The sequence below is a fragment of the Aulonocara stuartgranti genome (genome assembly GCF_965226115.1).
Source record: "Aulonocara stuartgranti genome assembly, chromosome: 12".
Taxonomy (NCBI): domain Eukaryota; kingdom Metazoa; phylum Chordata; class Actinopteri; order Cichliformes; family Cichlidae; genus Aulonocara; species Aulonocara stuartgranti.
The window spans coordinates 33,298,216-33,324,810 of NC_138948.1; the positions used below are offsets into that span (position 1 = coordinate 33,298,216).

General features: G+C 41.0%; 1 protein-coding gene across 2 annotated transcripts; it reads left to right on the forward strand.

Annotated features, from left to right (window-relative positions):
• The first annotated feature begins 1,197 nt into the window (after positions 1 to 1,197).
• LOC309719111 (cytotoxic granule associated RNA binding protein TIA1-like) lies at positions 1,198 to 11,702 on the forward strand. 2 transcript variants are annotated; one of them, XM_082554969.1, is made up of 12 exons: positions 1,198 to 1,491; positions 2,218 to 2,314; positions 2,541 to 2,639; positions 3,440 to 3,494; positions 5,252 to 5,339; positions 5,548 to 5,623; positions 5,832 to 5,940; positions 6,039 to 6,134; positions 7,295 to 7,379; positions 8,040 to 8,178; positions 8,655 to 8,803; positions 10,314 to 11,702. In XM_082554969.1, exons 1-12 carry the CDS (start codon positions 1,463 to 1,465, stop codon positions 10,450 to 10,452), a joined length of 1,161 nt encoding a protein of 386 aa, XP_082411095.1. In that variant the 5' UTR covers positions 1,198 to 1,462; the 3' UTR covers positions 10,453 to 11,702. The 2 variants fall into 2 exon arrangements, with proteins under 2 accessions (XP_082411095.1, XP_082411094.1); XM_082554968.1 differs by having other exon boundaries at positions 1,200 to 1,491; positions 8,652 to 8,803.
• The last annotated feature ends 14,893 nt before the right edge of the window (positions 11,703 to 26,595 follow it).

A 26,595-nucleotide genomic window follows, 5' to 3' on the forward strand; every position in this document is an offset into this window, starting at 1 on the left:
TCATTGTCTCTCCTGGACCGTGGTGCTGACACTCACTAATCCCCGGCCTCCTTCCTTCCGCTTGGCGTACAGCCTCAGGGTGGTGGACTTGGGGTGAAACCCTCCATGCATGGTAAGGATTTTCCTTGTCTTGATGTCAGTGGCTTCTATCTCCTCCTTTGGCAAACTTATTATCCCAGCAGAGTACCTGATCATGGGTAGGGCGTAGGTGTTGATAGACCAGATCTTGTTCTTACTGTTCAGCTGACTCCTCAGGACTTGCCTGACCCTCTGCAGGTACTTGGTGGTTGCAGCCTTCCTAGCGGCCTCTTCGTGGTTTCCATTTGCCTGTGGGATCCCCAGGTACTTGTAACTGTCCTCAGTGTCTGCAATGTTGCCTTCTGGTAGTTCGATCCCCTCAGTTCTATACCTTCCCTCTATTTGTTATCATCGGACTACACTTCTCCAGTCCGAACAATATTCTGATGTCGTTGGTGTATATCTTGGTGGTGTGTATCAGTGAATCGATGTCTTGTTCACTCTTGGCATACACCTTGATGTCATCTTTGTAGAGGAGGTGACTTATTATTTTCTATTTTTATTAAAGTTACAGCGTGTAAAATCTCACCATTAGATGTCAGTAGATTGCAGATTGCAGTCAATTGCTGTCACTTTTCTTATCCCTCCTAATTCAAGTCCATAAACCGAGCTACAGTAGCTCTGCTCACTCTGCTAATTCTGACTGTTGTTCAATCTTGGTTTAATCTCTTTTTTTGCTTTTTGGACAAGCAAACTTACCGAAACGTCTTCAATCATATTGACGACATTTACCTCTCCCTTCAATAAACATCAACTGATTCAGCAGCCTTCATATATCCCGTTCCCGGACCTCTCTTCAGCAGCGCCGCTGGTGTAGTGGTATCATGCAAGATTCCCATTCTTGCGACCCGGGTTCGATTCCCGGGCGGCGCACGCCTCTTTTACAACGGCGATTAAATCTCAAGACATTTTTAATGTGATCAAAATGTTTGACAGTCAAATGTACCCTTTAAAATATTTAGACGTTTCATCGTGACTACTACTCACATAATATGATTTCCAGATGGCTCTATTTATTTTAGCGGATTGAGCAATGATCAGGAACTGAGAAATAAAAATGTGTTCCTCAAAGCCTGTATTAACCATACGTATAGAATAAAAATGCGGGGGCGCATCTTTGTGTGTGGGAGCAGGAGCGCTTGATTTTGGCTTAATTTCAGCGCGCAGGTTGACGCTGCTGACGCTGCTCCTCCGCCATCTTCAACTTCCTATTGTTTGCATCAGACTGAGGCTGTCTGCGGTGTGTGCCAGAGAGAGCAGAGTCGACCGCAGATATATTATTAAATAGTAGATTTAGTCTTTACGTTCGGGTCGCTAAGTTCAGCACAAACCATTTGTATGTCACTGGATTAAAGCTATCTCAGGACGAAACCACTGAACCTTGATGATGGAGGACGATCAACCCAGAACCTTGTGAGTATCAGCGGCCTTGTCTATGCCCTGGAACGGGAAGGCTTCGTCTAACTGCTGCGCGTCCGAAATATTTCCACGTTGTTGTTTCAATTAAAAGCCTTTAAACCTCGTCATTAAGGGTGTTTCATTTCTATTATTATATACTACAATTCATGGATGTAATACAACACACGTAGCTCCTTGTTTGTTGGGTTTATTTGGATAAATAGACGGAACCTTAATTTCCTTGCAAACGAAAGTGAATTGTTAGCTAATGCTAGCTAGCACCTCCTAAACATTCGAACACATCTAGCAAGTCAGTTCTTCGAAAGTACTCCCTTTTGCGTGCAATGATAGCTAAAATAAAACGCTTTGTTTTATTGATAGTGTAAACACTTTAGCGAAAATGTAACAACAAGGATAGTATTTTATAAAGTGTCTAGCTGCCAAGACACTTAGCTCGAGGCCCGTAAACCGGTTAGCGGTATCTTTAGCTAGCTGGCGGACAAGCCACGTCAACGCTCGTGGAGACGGCGTGGGACATCTCCAGTGAGGGGGTGAAATCACTGACTGTTTTTGTAAAGCACACACTGTCCCCGACAATGTTTCGTTCCAATTCATTTATGGCTTTTATGTTGCTATAATTCATTGTTGTGGGTTGTAAGCTAGCCTGGTTAACTAGCCTTTGTTTGCATGCTACTTCCTGTTTGACTAAAGCTCAACTCCCCCATCTCTCTCCTTTTGCAGGTATGTGGGGAATCTGTCCAGGGATGTCACCGAGCCCCTCATTCTGCAGGTCTTCACACAGATAGGCCCCTGCAAGAGCTGTAAAATGATAGTCGATGTGAGTGCTATTGTCTCTGCTGTATACAGTGTGGTGTGGCTGTCTTTCAGCAGTGGCGTGAGCGGTTATGGCGCTGCTTGTGGAAGTCTCGGCCAGTGTGTCATTTTTTTCTTCTTCTTGTAATCCATTATATCGGACCTTTCACATCCATCTATACTAGGTGATTTTTATTTTCTCTAGTGGTTAAATATTTGACTTAAAATCAGTCTTGATTTCCCATTAACAGACAGCTGGAAATGATCCGTACTGCTTCGTGGAGTTCTATGACCACAGGCATGCTGCTGCCTCATTGGCAGCTATGAATGGAAGGAAAATAATGGGTAAGGTAAGCTATCGTATCTACAGGGTGAGTGGGGATGGGTGGGCTGCTGTGGAAAATGTGAGGAAAAAAAAGTTATTTTTAACATGAAAGAAAAACTAGTGGATTTCTGTATTCCATATAATATTGATTAGATATTCTAAATGACAAGGGGTGGCTACTTGATCAACTGATGACAGTTTCTTTATATGATGAAAACTGGTTCCACCAGGCCACTCAGTCTTTATGTTGAGGAAATCTACATAGTTCTTTTGTTAAGTGTGAGCTCTCTGCTTTCAATATTTTAAGCAGAGTGCAGCAATTTAATACAGTGTTCTAAAACAGAGGAACTTGATAAAGCCCTACAATCTAGAACAATAGAGGAAATAATTAACATTGTAAACGGCAACATTTAAGAGACCCCAGGGGCTGATAAAAGAATATTAAAGTGGTGCAGGAATGGTGTAGTAATGAGTTCAGTGCTGGGACTTTAACCTAGAAGTCAAATAGATGTGCTGAGCGACCAGTCTGCTTAGATGAGATGTATGCATTATATTCTATTTGAATTTTTATTTATATTTAACATATTATATTAAATCATTCATTTAATCATTCATTGTTATATTGCGGGCTTTATAAAAATGCATAGCTTTCCTTAAGGTTATTGAAAGCCTATTTGGAGTCAAGATCAGCTTTAAAATAAAAAAAAACAAACAATTAATTTAAAATTGGCTTTTAATTAACTTGTGTATTGGAGATTACCAGGTTTTACTGTATATTGTAAACATACTCCACCTGCCTTCTTTTTTTCTCCGCTCTTCTCACAGGAAGTTAAAGTCAACTGGGCCACGACACCAACCAGCCAGAAAAAAGACACAAGTAGTAAGTAAAACTATTTGTATATGAAGAAGTGAAGTTTTGAACTTGAACACACTAAAAGAGTCCCTGTGATAATATTGCTGAATAAGTACTGCAGAACGTAAGCATTTCATTTTTGATTGATTTTATGCTTATTTTGTCCTTCCTCTGTTAACAAACTGATAGCAATCAGCGGTCTCTAATAGGAACTAAGGTTCTTGGAAAGTATAAAGCTTGAAACAGAGTGTGTACTCTAATGCACAGTAGGGCTGAACGATTATGGAAAATAATCTAATTGCGATTTTTTTGCCCCAATATTGCGATTGCGATGCGATATGCGATTATTTTTTAAGGTATTTGTCTTCTGTATTATTAAACAAAGACAAGCAATACATCATATAGTATGGCCAATACTATATTACATTAATTTTAAACTGTTCTTTCCTGGAAGACAGACCTCTGTTATGATGACATGAGGTGATGCATGAATTGATGACTGACATTTTTATTTAACTTCTTCAATCACAACAGTATATTTGAACATACACAATAGTTTATTTTTAGCTTACAAACATCTGAGCATAAAGTGCTGACAAGGAACCCTGGTGTAAACATTAAAATGAAAGTCAGTACAATGTGCAGATTGCAGAAATATACATAAAAAAAATCTGTGGCTTTACCACACTCAGTTTTTCGACATCTGTGAACTACTAGACAGTCATTCAATTAAAAAATAATATTAAATAAATAAAACTAATAAATAAAAAATACACACATCTTACTGATCTCTGCAGTCAGTAACATTACACATAAAGTGCAAACATAATAGCAATTGTATAAACACACACACAAACACGCTTTTAAAGTTTAAAGGCGTGAAATTGGACGGTCTAGCCTTCTGAATCAGAAGGCTAGTTCTGATTAGCGTCACCGCTGTCTCGGTGGAGTTTAATAAACTCGGCCGTCTGCTTCTTGCTATCTAAAATATAACCAGACACTGGTGTAAATTCTCGACTGTCTCATACTTCTGTTTAATAAGTTTTCTGTTTGACGTTTAGTCAGCTGTGTGAAAACCAAGGAGGAACCCACCCGGGGGATTAATAAAGTTTTATTTTATCTAATCTAATAACTTTAATCTCAGCCAAACCGATTTACTCACGAACAAACAAAACACTGAAAAAAGCCCAACAATAACATTTTTAGGTTGTCTAAGTGACTTATATATTACGTTTAACCCGAGCAGCGAAACTCCGCGGTGATCTGAAAATGATGTGCCGGGAGTTGTGCCGTTCTCGGCCGCATCAGTAACCCTCGAGCTCCCGGCTAGCTGTCGAGCTGGTGGGTAGCAGACGCCTCTGAAAACGTCGAAGCACTTTTGCAAATATGGGATATCTTGATAAACCGAGCAGATATTTGATGTTTACACAACTACTTTCTCGCCTGAAAATATGTTAAAAGTTTATTTTGTGACCCAGAAAGATTAGTATGAGTAATTTTAAAACTTAGTAGCGGCCGCCATTGCTGGAAACTGGAGTTTGGCTGGGCCGCGCTATGAATTCTGGGATATGGTAGTAATTTGGACAGCCTTCGGCGCGTCGCTGTGACGTAATCGGTCTACAAATGCGGCCTCAGGAGGATGCAGCCCATGAATTGTATAATATAATCGCAGCCTTTGCGGTTAGAAAATTGCACTTGATCATGTCGCGATATTATCGCAAATGCGATATATCGTTCAGCCCTAATGCACAGCGGGTCTAAACCACATTTTTCCTCCCAAATAGATCATTTTCATGTTTTTGTTGGCGACCTCAGCCCAGAAATAACCACAGAAGACGTCAAAGCTGCCTTTGGTCCATTTGGCAGGATATCGTAAGTTTCAAACTGTTTACTATCAAAGATCAAGTCTGGGTTAACACATATTGCCATTTAGATATATTGAGAAAAGAATGAAATAAATCTCAGGCAGAGGAGAGGGCCCATTGTCTTATTTAGAGACCTGCTAGTCCTCTTACAGCAGAGACTTCTGGTTGTGCTGAATGTTTGTGACAAGCTGCTGTTTGGTGATTTTTGTCTGCAGAGATGCTCGTGTTGTGAAAGACATGGCTACAGGGAAATCTAAAGGCTATGGCTTCGTGTCTTTCTTTAACAAATGGGTAAGTAGGCGTCATGTGAGTTTAATATTGCTGTTAATGAGGCTCGGAAACACTTTGTGTCTACGAATTCTCTCTCTCTCTCTCTGTATATTAACATTTTCACATAGATTGCTTGTTGGTTTGTTTGCAGTGCTTCTGCAGAGGTGCACTTTAGATTTCATGTTAAGACTCCCAGTGGATGAAATAAGATTATTTTTCTTCATTCCAGGATGCAGAGAATGCCATTCAGCACATGGGGGGGCAGTGGTTAGGAGGCAGACAGATTCGAACTAACTGGGCCACAAGAAAGCCTCCTGCCCCAAAGACCACCCATGAAAGTATGTTATACAGGATTTGTAAGATATGCAGATTTACAGGTGTCCTTATATGTACGGATGGATGGATTTATTAACAGAAGCTTGTCTTTTCTCACCAGATAACTCCAAGCATCTCTCTTTTGATGAGGTAGTGAATCAGTCCAGCCCCAGTAACTGCACTGTGTATTGTGGTGGAGTCAGCACAGGACTGACGGGTAATGAAATATATGAGTACCATTGACAACATAACTATGATAATTACAGCAGATCTGTTGCTATTCAGATGGATATGACTGCTCATATTTAAGCTTTTCGTTATTAGTCAATGATCTTTCAAACAAAGCAGGAAAAAAACCCAAAACGCCTCACCCCTATACGAGTTTAACGATACACAAATGTCACTGCTCTGTATGAACTTTGGTTTTACATCATGTTCAGTACTGCAAGAAGATTGAAAAAGGGCATATTTTTACCTTATCCAAAACCGAATGAGCCATTAAATTAGTTAGTAGTTATGATCAGTGTGATTTCCTCAGTGTCAGGCTAATTAAACCCATCACTGTGTGAGCAAAGGAGACACTGGTTGTGGAGGAAGGCAATTTAAAACTCAACATTTATTTGGAGCCAACATGTAAAATAAAGCTTGCATAATGTCTGCCCAGCTTTCAAGCTAACGCTGCTAGCATCATGTAGGTGATAGACAAGAACTGGTCTGCTGCCAAAGTGAGCTCTTGAGCTCTTCAATTATTTCTTTCTTTATTTTCCCAATCCTATAGTGCAAATATGTTGATATAAATAGACCTCAGAGTTTAACTGTTTTGCTCAGGAGTCCTACTGATTTGTGGAAATTTTTAAGCATAATTTAGTTTATGAATTAATACATAAATGTCTTTACCCATGGTAGCCAAAGCTTTTTGCTGTTGGTTGTCAAATCTTTATTATTAAAATGAGTATATATTTATTAGTAAGCGCAGAGAGATTCAAAGAAGCTGCTCAAGCATCAGTGCATCTGCTAGAGTTCATAGTGAGTTTAACATAGTCATACATGCTTCATTTTAAATGCAGAGATTTAACAAAAAAAAAGCATCAGTTTGTCCCAAAATAAACTTTTCAGATCGTGTTTACCTCAATGAAAGAGACATGTGATGTACTCTAACTACACTGTAGGTATAGAAATACTATACCTTTTCACTGCTGGAAAAGGTAAAGTATAGCTACATAGCCCAGTCTGTTTATTAGTTTCTGCTTGTTGATTATAAATGTGCTGACCACCTGTATGTGGCATATCCACATGTATCCTGGGTAGCAGTTACTTTATCAGGACACAGCCCTTACAGAAACGGTCTCTAAGAGTCTCATTATTTGTGTCTTTTAGAGCAACTAATGAGACAGACCTTCTCCCCCTTTGGACAAATCATGGAAGTCAGAGTTTTTCCTGACAAAGGATATTCATTTGTCAGGTATGTGGATGTTTTCTGTTTTCTTCTTCATTTCTTTGCTTGATCAAACGGTGATGCTAAGGTTTACAGCTGAAAGAAAAGGTTAATGAACTCTTTGGAATGAGCTTGATCCCCCGGCCCTGGTCGTAATGATAGACAAGTGTAATTGTGATTACTTTTTGCAGCCTGGAGTACAGATTTTTACTTTGTTCTGTTCACTTTATTGCCCTGAACAGGGGAACTTGATGTGCACCAGTTAGCATGATTAAGAAGGAAAACACCAAAACACTTAACATAAAGAGAAAATATAAAACGGGTTGTTCCAGTGGGTTCATAAACTGTACTGCAAGAGCAGTAGCACTAAATGGAAGCAAAAAGCAGCACTGCTGTGGACACTGAGTATGTCTTAATGGTGTGACGTATATGCATCACATACACCTACAGATTTTGTTTACAGGTCTGTGCTGCAACACATTTGTATCAGTTCTAGTCCATGATGAATGTTAGATGTCTACTGTACTATTAGTAGTTTAGCCATTAATAGCCAAGGAATCTAATGGTTTATCCCCCTCTCAGTTTGCTAACAAACACATGCATTGTGGTCATCATTGCTGAGTGGATATTTATGAAATGATGTTCAGCGTTTCCTTAGTCTCTCTCTCTCTCCCTCTGTTTGTCCAGGTTTAACTCCCATGAGTCAGCAGCCCATGCCATTGTGTCTGTGAATGGCTCGTCTATAGAGGGGCACATAGTCAAATGTTACTGGGGTAAAGAGACCCCAGACATGATGAACTCCATGCAGCAGATGCCTGTGCCACAAGTAAGGGTCCTATGAACTGTAGTAAGAGGGACAGCATTACATAATGACTTGGTATGGCAAAGAACACCAAACAAATAGTGCTGCAGTATGTCTTGCTCTAGTTCAGCTCAAGTATCAGCTTTTTTGCTATATGAGGGTATGTGAGTGTTACAAAAAGTATGGGGATAATTGAGTATCCTGTACATGAAATTGATATATTTAAGATACTGTGATGTACTCGGGCAAGTGACCCATTGGCTTGTGTTATTGCAACATGGTCACCTGCAGGAGTCCCAAGCAGGAAGAAAAAGTCACCAGTAATGACCTCACAGCTTTATCTAATATTGTACCTGATATGCAAATAAGTGGTTAATTTAACAAATAAAAAGCCATGCCAGCTATGCCACTGTTAAATAGATTCTGCAAGGTTCTTTGTGGGATCTGCTGCTGTTAAACCATTCTGAAGTTATCCTTTTTTGTGCTATACCCTGCAGCAGAACAAGATGGGCTTTGCTGCAGCCCAGCCTTATGGCCAGTGGGGACAGTGGTACGGCAACGGGCCCCAGATTGGCCAGTATGTCCCCAATGGGTGGCAGGTCCCCACCTACGGTGTCTACGGGCAGGCTTGGAACCAGCAGGGCTTCAAGTAAGTAGCACAGGGCTCCTCTTCTCTGCCTCCTCCTACTCCAACACCATCAGTTCAAGACCAGGCCAGTGAGATCCAGCTTTGGCCACAGGAGGGAGCTATGACCTCCCTCTGCCTTCCAATACCCCCCCCCCCACCTCTTCCCTCCTTCCCTCACGAGCCTGCCAACTTCAGAAGATTGAGAAATAAACAGACCCCCACCACCAAAAAAAAAAAAAATCTGAACTCAAGATTTGAGGGTAATCATGTTTCAGTGTATAGTTACTGTGCACATAGTTCATCGTAAAACCTGAAAGCTTTTGTTCCAAAATGTGTTGTCACTTGATTTATAGCCCATAATGGCTCAGAAAAACTGCTTAAAGTAAAATTTTTGAGTTTTTTTTTTTTTTAAATGTAATTGACTAAATGCAAAAAAACCCCACATGCTCAGAGCTGAGGGTTTTTTCTTATTCTTTACTTGCCATCCTCTTCTTGGGATAGCTCGCCGATGATGAATCCATTTCACTTTCTGTGTACGGACATCTTCAATATTCTTCACTTGTTCCTTTTTTTGTTGTTGCATGTTTTGTTTTTGTTTTGATCTTTTGTTGTAGCTTTTTACATGTTTCTTTTTGATTTCACTGATTTTTTTTTTTTTTTTTCCCCCCCTCACTGATGTTGTTTGTTATGTTGGAAATGTCGAATATGATGTGCAGGTTACCTTCTTTTGCTTTTATCTGGACAGTTTATGTGCAGTGATGTTTTGTGCACCCAAGATTAATAAAGGACGGGCCTCAAGTTGCTGATAATCTAACATGTGTGGTGAACAGCTCTCTAAATACTCTGCACTAAAGTGTCAGGCAGATGTGGGCTCAGTGTGTTTTGACTGTTCAGGGCAGTTTGTTCAGACAGAGGTTTACACCTCTTGACTTGAAATTTGAAGATGAACTTTAACCTGCGTCTCCACGCTGAATCTCCACTCTGAACTTACCTTTAGTTTTATTGCCTGAACCACAGAAGCAGTAAAAAGAAAGCCTGTGAAAACCGGGTGAGAACTTGTTACTTTGTTATACTTTGTGGCCAAATTTAGAGAAATGAATGTGCTTGCACTGTCATCAGTCTGTAGGCTGCTTACAGCAGGGTTTGTAGTTACCAGCAGTTGGGAGGGGGGTCGGGGGTTTAGCAAGGAATCTTTAGCTTGCTGGACTTAGCCTGTATGCTCTCTGTCTGCTTATCCACCCATGTATAATCAAATTCCTTTTGATACCCCCCACCCCAACCAAAAGCCCTCCACTTTTTTTTTCTTTTGTTTTGTTATTGTTTTCATCTAGCTTGAATCCCCACCCCCGCCCTTATAACCTCTGATAACTCTGTTTGCCTTCTTGTTCTCATTCTAGCCTGTCCAGATTCCAGTAGCTTTAATACAGACTATTCTTTTGGCTCCCTTTCGCCTTGTCTCTTCTAACCTGCTGGCATTTTGTCTTTTCTCTCTCTCTCTGTCTTTCTTTACCTCGTTTTTTTTGTTTTGCAGTCACTTACCGGCCAGTGCTGGGTGGACTGGCATGAGCGCCATCAGTAACGGTGGGGTTATGGAGCCTACACAGGGATTGAATGGGAGTATGCTAGCCAACCAGCCCGGTATGGGAGCCGCAGGATACCCCACACACTGATAAGTGGGCAGGGTGGGAGATTTGTCAACCATCAGCCTCTTGCTGGCTGTACGGTGCCCTGCGGGGCTGTGTAACACTGCCTCCATTTTGTGGCAGGACTGAGACTTTACTGGGATGTGGAATCTAATGAGAAGGGTGACTTCTGTGGAGATGTAAATGGGATTTCTTGGGGTGGGCTGAGGTAACAGGAGCCAGGGAGCAGCAGTTTGACCCACACAGGTATTTACACCATTTGTGGTAGGAAAGACTGTCCATGAACCAGGGCTCTTACCATTTTTAAGTTAACTGTAAATGAATTATAAAACTGTAAAGGAGAATCTCTTTTTTTCCCGGGTTTTACAGATTGCCTCCATTTTCACTTCTTTCCTCTCGACCACTGAGAGGTTTCTTTTTCTTTTTTTTTTTTTTTGGAACTGAGTCATGCTAAGTTATGATCCTTAATTATCTGAGGAATGGAAATTTGTTCTAATTTTCTCTTGGATTAAAAACAATTGCAGGGATTGTTGCCACTGCTGTTTCTCTGTAAGGGCAGATTAATATTGCACAGTTCTTTCCTCTCTTGGATTTCCCAGAAAAATTTGACTACCAAGAGCATTTTTCTTTTTTTCTTTTCTTTTTTGCATTCCATTTCTCCTTCATATCTTTCTGACAGCCTCAAAACTTTTTTCGCCACGTGTAAATAGCCATCCATTCATTTGAAACGATGTAAGTAAAATGCTACTGTTAACTGTGGGTGCTTGCTTTTCATTTTTTGTTTTGATAACTCGACAGTTAACTCGAACATTGTACGTAGCAGAGTGGCACTATCAAAGGTGACACTGGCACAGTGCAACACGCGACTCTTCCATGCAGGGATAAGACAGCATTGCTATGCAGTGCATACTTTAAAATTTAACACGATTCAAACGTTAAAGTGTGAACATGTTTGACACTTCTGATGTTTCTTTTCTTCTTTTTTTTTAAATATCTATTGAAACGCCAGTATTTTATATCAGACAAATCTGAGTGTATTCAGCTTTACACTTGCTCTTTTTGCCAGAGAGATGGAGAGGCCTACATTGTGTAACTGTTGCCTTATAGAGCTGGTTTCTTTTAGCTGACAAGATACTCTTTTTAATTAGGCAGTGCCTACAGACCTTTTCAGACCTTTTTGTTTCGAAAGGTGTTAGTCCTGAGAACTGATGACTCTGCTACTGTAATCAATGTTTTCTTGCTTTGTCCAATTAAAATGCTAATGCACATAAACCACACTTTGTGTTTGTTTCCCCCCTTTGTTTATTCGGTCATATTAGAGCATCAAATGGAAATACTGCATCTTGGCAACTGTGTCCAAAACTCTAAGCACATCACACGAAACATCTGTAAAAGTCTTGCTGCTTATAGCCTGCCAGTACTTGACCATATTTGTTAAGAAGAAAACCTGCTGATCTGTATCATGGCGCAGTTCAGCCAAATCTTTTTTTTTTTTTTTTAAGCCACCGGCCGCTTTAATCTTCTAACATCTGCAGCCTTGTGTGTTTAAGACATTAGATTCTGTCCGGCTGAACCAGAGGAACTTTATTTGGTGCCAAAGCGCACAGATAACAGATATCTCACCAAAATGTAGAAACGTGGTCAAACATAAATCAGGTCATGTGATCGCAAAACCCTTAATGGCTTCAAAGGTGAAAATGAAGCGCATAAGTGTTTTTAGAATCATATTACAGTAAGTCAGTCACTGCAGCTAAAACTAGAGCTTAAAAAAAAAAGAACTTAAAGCTTTATTTTTATTGTACTTCGTGCATAAAATGTTACAGTTCATAAAGAAAATGAACTTTACATGTACAACGCTCTGTTACTACAATCCTCATTTACCTCAGCACTTTTTTTTTTTTTTTTTAAACACACACTGATGGATGTATCAGGAGCAACTTGGAGTTGCAGTTGTCTTGCTTAACAATAACTTCCACATTGAGACTGGAACAGCCACGGATCAAACCAGAGATGTTCCAGTTGGTATACAACCTGCTCTACCTTCAGAGCCGCAGCCAAGATGGCTTCAGCACAAAAAAAGTTGAAGATACATTTGAATTTTAATTAAAAAAAACAAACTGTGCATTCAGGTTGTCTGTTAGACTTTTAATATTCGGTTCATTAAAGCATCTCATTTATTCCAGTTCATAAAACAAAAAGGATTTCCCACAGTTCTACCACCACCTTCTGGCTGGAGCTTTTTACAGTTTGTCAGAGGACATTTGACTTGTAAGTGATTTTTTTTTTTTTTTTTTTTAAAGCACAACCATGTGTTTTCTCAGAAAGTGATGTTTGTTCGAAACCCTGAAAACACAATGCAAAGACTTGCTGGGGATTTATGTTTCAATGGGAAACCTACTCTGTCGCCACACTGTAACTGTCAGGTTACACACCTTAGTAATGTTTCATCAACACAACCAACAGTTTATACCAGTGAAACTTGATCTTTCATTAGGAAGAGAAATGCTGTATAAGCTGCCTGTTGATGCTTCTTAGCTGGTATTTTAAAACCTGATGTTTTATTGCTATGAGGCTACAGCACTGTTCACTCCACCACGGTGCTGCTGAGCGAGTTGACTGTTTACCAAAAAAACAACAAAATCACAGAAAAATACACATTTAGAAACTCATGCTACATTTAATACTGTAAGTTGCACTCGTCACAACAGTGATCTGGCTACACCTTTAAGCTAATACTGCATAAACAGTGCCGCCTGTCTGTGGTTAAAGCTCCTTATATCCAAGTTTAGACACCAAATGGACCACAGGTCCTGAAGGGTCTGTGTAAGCTGTTTATACAGCTTATTGTAGGGTCTTAGAATATAAAGCACCTTGGGGCAACTGTTGTGATTTGGTGCTATATGAATATAATTGAACTGAATTTGGACTTTGGTACCAGTGACTTCATATGCATTCTTAACTGGCAGAACGGTGTGATATGGCAGCTAGATTATCAGAAAACAAAACGGGTCACAGACCTGTAGTAGCAGGCTCAACTAGCCCCAGCTCCACTGTGCAGGAAGCAATTCGCAGGCCTTTAATTCTGAGATGCTCATTATGTATTGGCACTCACGTGATCTATATTCCTAAAACGATATAGTTAAAATGAGTTAACTGGAATTCTTGCAGGCTCTCTGCTTGAGGCCTGTGAATGAAGGCCTGGGCACTAGATGGCGCCCTCAGTCCATGTTTCCTACAGGTTGCTGTGGAGCAGCTGGCTTGCTTTGCTGTTATTTAGCACAGTGTGACTAGAACCATCAGTTAGTCTGTCAGCATGTCAAATGGCTGTCTGTCACATCAGAGTGAGCGAGTGAGAGCTTGTTAACGCTCTCTCTCTCTCTCACACACACATAGAAAGTTTATCTCTTTTTTTCTTAATAAAAAACTCCAAACGTTACAGGTGTCTTTTAGATTTCAGTAAGCGCTGTACATATACTAATGTGTATGTTCATATGGGTGTTGTCAGGTATCGGTGCCAGCTCTCCTCAGTCTGAGTTATTGGGTCTTGGACTGCCATGCAGTCTGGCTGGCTGGAATAACAGGCAGCAAGAGCTGACAGGCTGATAAATGGTTTGTCTCTTCACAGCTGCTCAGCCAGGACCCGACTGGGCTTTAATGGACGGAGAGTCTGTTAGAGATGGAGGGGGAGAGAGAGATGTCAGAAGATGACTTAGTGAGCAGATTACAGCTGAAATCAATCAAAGCAGCCATGCTCGGTTTCTCTTTTTGTCTGTCCCGCTTCCTTTCTCTCAGCTTTTTCTGCCGCTGTTATTGCGGCACTCGAATGAAACAAAACCCAAAAAATTCCAAAAGGCTCACTCTTTGCTCTGAAATATACTCACATACTGGTTAAAGAAAGCTGAAGAATGTGTGGGAGCGAGGATACAGATCTAATTAAACATTTAAAAACACTTCTGCTGTTGTGATCTAACAGCTTATAGCTATCTTTGTTTCAGCCCTTTTATCAAGTATTACATCAGGTCTGAAATACATCCACTCCCTGACAGAGTAAATGTTCTTTTATCACGTTCAGGCCTTCTAACCTTTAGTGTCTCAGCTCTAGTTACATCAGTTAAATGTTCATTTTTTAAAACGCTAACATGATATATTATATATACACATTTCTTTTAGTTTAAAGGCTACTTTTAATCACTAGCTTAAGAGCCAAAACTGGGCCATCATTAGAATATGATGTCCTTGAGATGCAAAACACAATATTTAAAAACTTGGTGACGATGTTTTTCATGACTCATATGGGATTATTTTAACACAAGACATCCATATGATGCATTTTTTATGATGACCTCAATATATTGTGATATTAAAATGTTTCTTCCAAACCCCAAAAGCAGACTTACTGGGGATTTAGGCTTCAGCGGGAAATCCATGACAAAATCTATGCTGTAGCTGCAAACCCCTCCCAAACCCTACACCATAACCTACGGCACAACCCTTTCTCTGCCTGAGTTCTGCTTCTGCAGGGAATCTGCATCGCAACTTACAATGTGACCAGAAATCCCTTTCAACCATATGTCATAATTTGTCATCTAGGGTGCACCTCCTGAGAAAGGCAACTACACGTCGGGTCAACGCAGCCCATGACGATTGTCACTGATCTGTTCAATAGCATCGATTTTCCACTGCGGTTTTTGAGTGTGTCAGTTAAAGAATAATAATCAGGGTATCAAATTATATATTTAAATATAATCATAGCATCAATTTAAGTACTCACAAAAGCCAGAAATTCCTGGAGGAAGATTGCTGAAACTGTTGGATCTGATGTGAGGCAACACCCAAAGTGGGAAAAAAGTCCCAGCATTTTATTTGTTTTAACAACAAATAAAACCCAGTGACACAACCACATGGTAATGAACACACAACGCACCAGCACAAGCATAAATGTCGGCAGCAATGTTAGCCACTTACATAGGTTAAGCACTGCAAAGACTACCTGCAGGAGTCTATCAGGCCTTAGGATTGAAAGGAGAGCAGTACTCCAGTTTATAAAATACTGTTGTGTTATTTAAATGGACTTAGTCTGTGCTGTAACAACACCTTCTGTCTAACTTCTATCTCTTACAAAGACCAAAACACATTATTGTTTATTTCAGCACAGTTAACAGTACATATACTGAAGAAAAATATAATAATTGATGGTTTTATGTGCAAGCCATGTTGCCAAGTATACCCTGGCGAACACACTGGACAAAGGCAGGCTAAGAGGTGAACTGCCCATCTGCATGTCAGCTTAACTTTACTGTTTACTGACATTAAACTTGGTGAGTGTGCAAAGTGTGCAAATAATGGAAATAAATTGACCATGGAAATGTCACCAGCACTGCTTAAACCGATACTAGACTGTATCTGCCCTCATAGTAAAACCTGGTGCACCTGGTGTAGAAGGACCGCTGTTTTTTTGGCATTTTCATTTATAGCCAGTTTGTTCTGATAGTTTGGGCTTATCGTTGTTTGTGGTCTACACTGAATTCAAAGTTTGACCTTCGCTGGATAATGGGGGATGTTTTACATAGTCCTTATTTCCTGCAGATATAAGCCTCGGTCCAGTCAGAGTTGCCTGGCAACTCTGTGATGCTGTTGCCATTGCTAGCAAGGTGTGCCTACTTCAGGTGATCATGAGTGTATATCTTGTAAGAAAAAATATAAGTCAGTCACCACAAATTCGGCCCATTTTGCCAAAATTCAACTGCTTGCAGATGAATATGTTCTTTCAGTATAAGATTCACAGATTCTCTAACATTGCAGGCTTTCTGTAGGTCACCTGCAGCAGTAAGTAGAGGATGGGGCAACCCTGCACTGGAAACAAGCGCTTTGAACACAGACCCATGTGTTCAAAAAGGATGCTGCCTTCATCTCATTTTTAAAAATGCATATCTCTTCTTTCCCAGGTGCAGATTGAGCACTGTACAAAGTGTGCCGAGTCAGAAAAAAAATCTCAGAGGAAAGAGGCAAGGGCTTGTGGGACAAGAGGTGCCCTGTGAATTGTTTGAGTGAACAGGGTCCGTGTGTGTTTGTCTGTGTTTCCATGCAAGTGACAGCTTGCTGCAGTGGCTGACAGCAAATAAACATGTTCCAGTAATTAACCTTGACAGGCCCAATGTGGTGCCAACAGCAGAAACCTGCTAATGACACAATTAATCCATAATTAAGGCATTCTGTCACACCACAGTCACACACGCAGTCAGTGATGATCGTGTGTGTGTGTTGGAAGGACTGGTAGGGAAATACAGTATATGCTAGGATGGGAACAATGCTCCTCTTGTGCTAACGCAACTTGTATTTGTTGCTTTTGCTTAAACCTTAATGTAAGAAAAGATCAAAATAAAAGGACTCAAAGGTTTAGAAATGTAATCAGTGTGTAATCAGTACATATGTACAGCCTTTGAAAAGGTCCCACAGTGAATGCTGAAGATAATGAACTTCTGCAGGTCAAATGACGACCTTTCTCTTTTGAAGGTTTTATTGAATTTGCTTGAACACCTCCAACGGTTTTATCGCAGCCTGTGTGGGTTCTAATATACGCAGAACAAACTGGCAGCAGAGAGGTGTTCCTCGAAGGTTTCTCAAAAATCTAAAAAGGCAGCACATCAAAAACTAACCGCTCACATCTGAATTCCTCATTGCCTCACATCCCTGAGCCTTCAAGTTTAATTCAGTTATATACGCAACAGCAGACTTACTGCACAGCTGAGGGTTGGACCCCACCCAGCCCAAAGCTACTGGGAAATAATTGCTTTTCTTGTCCCCTGATTTTTTTGCACAGGGGGTTCATAACAAGTTTATAACTGCATCATACATACAATTAAGTTCATAAGTATTTGGGCAGTGCCAACATTTTTTTACACCGTCGCAGTCAAGATGCTTTTGGAGTGCAGATGTTTAGCTTTAATTCACGTGGTTAAAAAAAGAAACATTGCATTAACTGTTTACAGCAAATTTTGGCTCGTCCCGCCAAAGAACCAACGAGCTCAAGCCATCGCATGGCATCTGTTGTCTGTCCATGTCACATGAATTGCTACTCCTCCTACAGCAGCAAGGGTGTCAAACATAAGGCCTGGGGGCCAGAATCAGCCCAGGAAAGACTCTAATCTGGGCCACTGGATAGCTTTGGAAAATGTGATGGAGAACAGAAATGTTCGACTTTTAATTGTATTTGTATTTATAAGTTTTACACCTTTTCCTATTGATGAAGCCCTCCCACATGGCTATTCATAATACACCAAACTATTTAAGTTCCATAATTTTACTCATTTACTTTGTATAATTTAAACCCAAAGATACCTTTTATTTACTGCAGCAGCATTTCTTTATCATGTGGAAGATTTGTGATGTATTGTCCTGGGCTACATGAATGTTTGTGTGATTGTGTGAATGACATTTTTTGGTAGAAAGTACTTTCAGGGCTCACTTGAGTAGAAAAAAACACAACATTAATACCACTTAATCATATGGTCTTCATGTGAGAGTAATGCAGGGGTCCAGACTGGTAAAACCATTGCTGTGAAACTATTTGCCCCGCTATTTGTCACACTTATAAGTTTCCTCAAATCAAATGTCATCAAACAAAATTTAATATTACAAAAATATAACCTTAGTAAATATAAAACATTTTTAAATGATGATTTCATTTAATAAGAGAAAAAAGTTGTCCAAACCTACACAGTGTGAAAAAGCAGCTGCCGCCTAAACCCAATAACTGGCTGTGCCACTCTTGGCAGCAAGAATTGTAATCAAGTGTTTGTGATAATGCTCAATGAGTCTTTCTGTCACTATAAAGTAGATTTTGGTTCACTCTTCTTTGTAGATCTTCCATGTAGATTTTTTAAAATTAACATTGGTCAGCAGCCGCTTTCTCCTCAGAACTCTCCCACGGATGCCATTTTTGCCCAGTCTCTTTCTTATTGTTGAATCATGAACTCTGTCATTAACTGAGGCAAGTGAGGCCTGCAGTTCTTTGGATATTGTTCTGGATTCTATTGCAACCTCCTGGATGAGTTGTTGATGTGCTCTTGGAGTAATTTTGGTAGGCCGGCTGCTCCTGAGAAGGTTCGTCATTGTTCAAAATTTCCAACATTTGTAGATAATGGTTGTCTCTGTGGTTCGCTGGAGTCCCAAAGCCCTAGAAATGAATTTGTAACCCTGTCCAGACTTACACATGTCACTAACTTAGTTCTCATGTTCTCATATTATTGTATGCAAACATGCATTCGTCTTACTAACTCTGATTTGATAAGGTCTCTGGCTTGGATGAATTAACTCTCATTCACTCACTCTCATGCAAGTTGCTTCATGGTGCTAAAAAACAGTAAAAGACAAAAAAGCTATCAGTTCACCTAGCTTCTACTGCGAGGCCAATTTTCACACTTGAGTGAATGAGAAATGGTTGAATGAAACTGGTTGGACTGAGGAAGCCAGTTGTTCTGCAGTCATGCAGAAAAAAGTCATGCACCATGCCTCAATGTTTTGCTTCAATGTAATGTTGCTTAAGAAGACCAGTTTGAGCTAGTATGTGCAAGCCAAGCTAAACCAGAAAATAAGAAGCTGCAGAAATGTGAAAAAGCCACGTATTTTTGTAGTGAATTTTCTGTTCATCTCAGTTTCTCTGGCTCCATTGTTTACTTATCAGATTCTGGATTTTCTCTCCCTGTGCTGGTGCAGCGAGTCTGCTGAGTAACCAGCAGATCTCAATTTCATGGGAGCCTAAGGGTATAGCAAGATCTGAACACAGACCGCAGCCCACTGAGACTATTTTTATACAAATTACATATGCTAGAAGCATCTACTGGGAAATTATTGCTGAAGACATTCACATCATGTCAGCATTCATGTCCAGTGCTTCCTTGAAGCTGTTGTTGCCTTGTTTAATACCAGAGAACATCTAAAAGGCTTATGATAAACAGAAGTGGAGTGGCAATAACTGTGCCCTCGTTGAGTTTTTACCATTCAAAAAAACCTTGTTTAATGTGTCAGCATAATTTGTTCAACACAACAATATTTACCTTTGATGGTAAGGGCTACTAGCTTTAAATAAACTAAGGAGATGACACGCGTGCCACAAAACGCGCTTCACTTCTTAAAAAAAGAAAAAAGAAAAGTAGGTTTGCAAATAAATTTCCAAGTTTTCCTGTTACAGACATTCAGCCGAAGACCATTACAATTTCTCATATTTTTTTAGAGGTACCCTGAATTCAACATTGTAGTAACTCATGTTTAATAAAATGTACGCTGGCTGTGAGATTTCAAATGCACTACAACTACAAAGAAATGCTGCAAAAGCACACACACACACACACACACACACACACACACACACACACACACACACACACACACACACACACACACAAAACATACCAGTAGCTGAATTAAATCCAACAGAAATAGAAAACCCCACAATGGAAGTAAAAATAAAAACTAACTCACAAGACACAATGGAAGAGTTTTTGGGAGGACGTTAACGTGACTGAACAGCTACGGAAATGACCAAAACGTGAAGGATTGCACTGATCCATGCTCAAAACAAGCAAATGATTCATCAGTGCTATGAGAAATATGTGTTTTAATCACATGATTCATATGACACTGTAGAAACCTGCACGTTATTAGTGTTTACTGTAAGCATCACTTCTGTAGCTCTGCTGTCATGTTATTGTCTCCCCCAAAACAGTTGCTTTTTGAACTTTTTTTTCTATTTCTATTGTGTTTGCACTTTTGTTGTGTGCTTTTGCAGCACATAGTTATATATATATATATATATCTAAACACAAAATTCCCATCTCGCCCCTGCAGGCGGTTTATCCTTCAAGCTCGGGTCCTCTACCAGAGGCCTAGGAGCTTGAGGGTCCTGCTCAGTATCTTAGATGCTCCTAGGACTGCACTCTTCTGGACAGAGATCTCGGATGTTGTTCCTGGGATCTGCTGGAGCCACTGGCCTAGCTTGGGAGTCACCGCACCTAGTGCTCTGATTACCACGGGGACCACCATTACCTTCATCCTCCACATCCTCTCGAGCTCTTCTCTGAGCCCTTGGTATTTCTCTAGCTTCTCGTGTTCCTTCTTCCTGATATTGCTGTCATTCGGAACCGCTACATCGATCACTACGGCCGTCTTCTTCTGTTTGTCTACCACCACTATGTCCGGTTGGTTAGCCACCACCATTTTGTCCGTCTGTATCTGGAAGTCCCACAGGATCTTAGCTCAGTCATTCTCCACCACCCTTGGGGGCATCTCCCATTTTGACCTCGGGACTTCCAGGTTATACTCGGCACAGATGTTCCTGTACACTATGCCGGCCACTTGGTTATGGCGTTCCATGTATGCCTTGCCTGCTAGCATCTTGCACCCTGCTGTTATGTGCTGGATTGTCTCTGGGGCATCTTTACACAGCCTGCACCTGGGGTCTTGCCTGGTGTGATAGACCCCAGCCTCTATGGATCTTGTACTCAGAGCTTGTTCTTGTGCTGCCATGATTAGTGCCTCTGTGCTGTCTTTCAGTCCAGCTTTGTCCAGCCACTGGTAGGATTTCTGGATATCAGCCACCTCCTCTATCTCTACCCTCCTCTTTCTTGGGTTTCTGCTGCCTGAGGTATTCACTGAGCACTCGGTCAGTTGGGGCCATCTTCCCAATGTATTCTTGGATGTTTGTTGTCTCATCCTGGACTGTGGTGCTGACACTCACCAGTCCCTGGCCCCCTTCCTTCCGCTTAGCGTACAGCCTCAGGGTGCTGGACTTGGAGTGAAACTATATATATATATATATATATATATATATATATATATATATATATATATATATATATGGCATTTTCCCAGGGTCCAGAATGCTCCTCCACACCATAGACTGTATGAGTGGATGTAGCCGTCCTGATGTCACCCCCCACTGGTTTGTGGAGTTGCTAGGTGATTTAACCATTACCACCTTAGCCACAAATCAAGGGAGCCTAGGGCCAACACTTCAATACAAAAAAACTTATTTGCAACTACCAGAATCGCCCCCTGCAGGTCACTACAAAGAATCACAGTTTAACTTTTGCACTACACTAGATATTTTAAAATGTAATTTTAGAGGGTCACTTAATTCAAACAATCTGAATTTCTCTCACAAAGTGAAAAGGGATGTTAAGATTTCATGCAAAGATTATAATAAAATGAATGGAAAACATAGCAGTTTTTGCCTGTCCACCATACTGAGCCGCACTGAGCTGAATGGAGACTGTTGAAAGTAGGCCAGATAAAACAAAAGAACATTTACAGCATCAGACCAGCTGACATCCAATTGCACAAAGTGACAACACTTGCCTGACATTTGAGCTAACCATTATATCAACGCTACACAAACTTTACAGGGCCAAGTCTTGTTCAGAGCCCTGCCACACTGTTTATAACTTTGACAGCTTTATTGTGCACTTTGTGTACAGCTTCAACAGCAAGTCACATTCCTGGCATTCGCAAATAGACTTACAGGTGATTTTGTAGCTGTCAGGGTGTTAGCCAGACAGTCATGACTGATTTATAGTCAGAGTGTCAAACATAAGCTGAGTAATCCTGCAGGAAAATGAAGATGAAACTGTGCTCTCAGGTGTGCCACAGCTGCTTCCTGTGTAAATACAGGTCAGGGCAGTTGTGTTCTTAAATTCTGGTTCACACACACACACACACACACACACACACACACACACACACACACACACACACACACACACTCTGATGTTTGTGTATTTCTGTCAGGGTGTGTCAGGCTCACAGTTGACAGGTGTGTGTCACCTCATCATTTAAGCTGTCAGCAGGCAGGAGGACACGATGAAGGAAGCGGGTTGGTTGAGGCTCAGGCCGAGCCACTTCCTGTACGCACACAGTTTGGTTGGAGTCTTGGAGAAGTCCTATGTAGGACAAAGGCAGCCTGCGGCTAACTCCCCCTCCCTATTACCACCGTCTGTAACGCTCCAAATGAAAAAAAAAATCCCCCATCTGACTTGACTCATCGCTCATCACTAGCATAGCGAGACTACACGAGCTGCATGGATCAAAGACTAGATGTCTTGTCCCCCTCCCCTTTCTTAAATTCATCCCAAAAAAAAATAAAAATGGTGAGGGCTGTATGGATGTATGCGTGTGTGTGTGTCTGCATGAGTGTGTGCGCTGGAAGGGAGCAGCTTGCCAAGCTCCTCAACTTGAAGCGTGTGTTTATGTACTTTGTCACTCAAGAAAATGAGATGTGTAAATCCAAATGTCAGCGAAGAAGAGATTCCTGACAGCGCCGAGCATCATGTTCCAGATTTTTTTTCCTCCTCCTTCTTCTCTCCACTTTTGGCTGGCTGGACGCGCTGCTGACTGCTTCACAGCTGACAGAGAGAGAAGATCTGAGTGCTGATAGGAGCAAACGAGAAGTGGTGGGGTGATGGTAGATAATGTTTCATGAACGAATACACGCAAGCACGCACAGAAACGGGGGCCTTATAACAACCAAGGTCAGCTCTGTGTTTGCGATTGTCTGCACATGACACTACGTGCTTACTTCTTATGGATGGTTTGGGTTAGTGTGTGTGCGCAGATGCTATCTGAGTACAAATTGGACTGAGGCCTCTCTGAAGTATTCCAGTGACAGTAACGGGGGAGGGGGGGTATGTATGTATGGATTGTAAAATTAAGTGTATGTGTATGCATATATCTGTCACTGGCGTTCAATGGCCCTGCCATTCAGTGGTACATGCACAGGGCTGACAGTTCCAGCTTAAAACGTGTCACTCGACATTACCCAGAAAGCACCCGAGAGAGAGAGGAAGTGTGAGTAGAGTGGAGGATAGAGCTGTAGATATGTGTGCGAGTGTGTGTGGCACTTGCAAGTAAACAGTGGCACAATGGTTTGTCACCTTGTTACTTTTCCATGTGTATTCTTAGCCATTAACCACATGCTCCTGCTCAGATCTGATTCGTAAGGTGCACTGGTTCTTAGCTCTGGGGGCTAGAGGCACCCAAGGACACTTGACAGAAGCTGGTTCCTTTCGTGGGGTAAAGAAACCCTACTAATAATTAGAGATGGACCGATCCGATATTACGTATCGGTATCGGTCCGATACTGACCTAAATTACTGGATCGGATATCGGAGAAAAATAAAAAATGTAATCCGATCCATTAAATATCACAAAAGCACCTCACAAAACTTGCAACACGCCGTAACTCACCTCAGAACGTTAGCACTCGGAGCAGTATGCATCACGTGATAGAGGGGCTGTGGCATGCGGGACCTGTCGGTGGTCTGGATAGCATGTGGAGCTTCGCTAGCAACCCAGCATTTCATCTCCGACAAAGTTATCCCCGAGAGAAGTAAAGCAAGTGTGTAAGTCCATCTCTGAATGTTTGTAAAGCATTCCTGCGTTAAGCTTAACAAACGACTGCCTCTTCTTGCTGCTACTTCAATCATGAAACTGCTTAACGATCAGCTGATCGGCTTTTCTGTCGGGAGTACGTCTCTCTTGTTTGCTTTTGGCCCACTTTGCACCAGAAAGAGGAAACCAGCAGCTGAACAACAGCAGAACGTTTAAGCTTGATCAGCTGTTGTTAGAATTTATTTAATATTACTTTCTACTCGAGGATCTTTTTCTACGTAGCTGACGGCTGGTAACTGTGCAGGGGCGGATCTAGCAAAGTTTAGCCAGGGGGGCCGATAGGGCATTAACAGGGAAAAGGAGGCACAAAGACATACTTTTCTTTCTTATTCTCATTTAAAATGTCTAGCTTTTAATAAATAATTATCTGACAGCCAAAGTTTTAATTTGATGTAAAATGAATAGAAGTCCATTACTGTATATAGTAACTATTAAGTCTAATATATATATATATATATATACCCTAGTAAGCTATAGTACATTTTCCTTTGGGAAGGTACCATCTGTGCAGTCTGCAATTTTGTTGAAGAAAGATGTTGAATCTATTTAATATTTCTTGAAAAATAATTGATTTCTGTGCATTTTTTTTCCCACACTGCATCAAATTAAGGTTGATTACGTCGATTAAGCATCATGAGGTGGAGCGTGAGGGGTGGTTCCCTATTTTTTATTTATTTATTTTTATTGTTGCTGGGAGTTGGAACCCTATTAGTTAGGTTGCTTAATATATATGCTAAGTACTCTTTAAAATACCAGAATAGGGAGGATGGTGTAGGTTTAAGTTTATTAGATTGATCAGTATTGCTGAACTATGAAATATTTTTTTTTTGCATACAGGTATAACAGAATTACGGAGCCCCTCTGATGACATGGTACAAAAAATAAATAAATTGTGGCCACGAAATATCATTTCGAGGCCACGAAATAGGTATAACGTGCCCACGAAATACTTATTTGTGGCCACGAAATACTATTTCGAGGGCACGAAATAGGTATAACGTGCGCACGAAATGCTAATTTGTGGGCACGAATTGGGTATAACGTGGCAACGAATTATGCATTTGTGGCCACGAAATAGATAACGTGCGCACATCTTATTGATAGAATTCCTGGACAGCTGCGTAGAGACACAAGCATAAAAGTAGGCTAAATACACCATGGACAGAGACAGTCTGATTGAGTTTTATTTCAGGCTGGGAATGAGCTACAAATGCATTTTGAAAAGCCTGGCAATGCAAGGAACCATCATTACGGAGAGACATTTATACCGGATATTGAGAGCCAAGTCGCTTTACAGACGTAAGTACGACCTGGACGCCGGGATAGATTTTATTGTGAACCAACTGCAAGGGCCTGGGAAGGATCACGGTTATCGGTGGATGTTTACAAAGTGCAAACAACACGGCATTGCGATCAGGAAAGAAGACGTCAGGATCCTCATCTCTTTACTGGACCCAGTAGGTTCCCAGGTTCGCCAGACCAGACGTCTCAGAAGGAGGCAATATTTTGCTCAGGGGCCTAACTTTGTGTGGTACATAGACTCTTATGACAAACTAAAGCCATATGGGATATGTATTAATGGATGCATCGACGGTTTCTCACGCAACATCATTTGGCTGCGGGCCGCACACACTAACAGTGACCCAAAGGTTATCGGAGGTTACTTTGTGGAAGCAGTGGAGAGTCGTGGGGGTTTCCCCAGGCTCGTACGAACTGACATGGGCACTGAGAACGTGTTGGTCAGAGACCTCCAGCGTTATTTACGGAGAAATGACGGGGATGATAGAGCAGGAGACAGAAGCTACGTCACAGGAGCAAGTACCGCAAACCAGAGAATTGAGAGCTGGTGGGGAGTGATGAGAAAAGAAGGAGTCGAGTCATGGATCAAGCTTCTAGGAGAACTGAAGGACGAAGGATTCTTCTTTGGGGATTTCATTGACAAAGCTCTGTCACAGTTCTGCTTCATGCCAATCATTCAGGTAAATGACCCATATTATGATAACCAGTGGTGGTAATTAATTACATTAAATTAAGCTGTTTTAGCAGTAAGGGTAACAAAATAATTGTTTACATAGTTAAAACGACGTTACCTTTACCGTACGGTAAATGCAATGTATTCCTAACGTTGTTGAAGGTCAACTGCGCTCTGTATGTGCGTAATGGAGGCTGAAGCATCAACCCAGCCAAAGTTTTTAAATCAGGGAACACTTTGCCAATTGAACTGATCAGAAGTCAGCACGACTTAAATGTTGTTTTTTTCTGATCGGAGGATATTATCCTTGTCTGCACTCATTCTGCATCAGCAGTTATGCTGCAGCTAACGATCTGTCACTGCCAGTCTGTCAAAAGCAGTCAGGCTTCACGCATCAGTAACTCTTCAGCGCTCTATCATTGGTACGTTCAGGTCTGAGATGATATTGGATCCCCTCATGGGATTGAAAAATATTGATTTTGTCACCTGTATTATGCGCATAAAGTTGAAAAGCTTTGCGCATCCGCACCAAGATTAGTATTAGTATTAGTATAAAGCCCAGATCCCACAACTCAGTGGTTTGCCTGGTGTGGTTCTTTCTTTTCTTTTTTTGCCATCACTCCCTCTTCCTTTGGTTTTCATTAAACTGCATCCAAACATTGCTGCTTTTCAATTCATTTAAGGATGCACCACACTTATTTTCGACCATTTTAAAAATGCCTTGTATTACAGCTCTGACCTAATTCTTGTTTCTT

Coding starts and splice junctions, on each gene's coding strand:
- LOC309719111 (XM_082554968.1), top strand. CDS start 1,463: ATGATGGAGGACGATCAACCCAGAACCTT. Junction 2,640..3,439: donor GAAGGAAAATAATGGGTAAG/GTAAGCTATCGT, acceptor CTCTTCTCACAG/GAAGTTAAAGTCAACTGGGC. Junction 7,380..8,039: donor AAAGGATATTCATTTGTCAG/GTATGTGGATGT, acceptor CTGTTTGTCCAG/GTTTAACTCCCATGAGTCAG.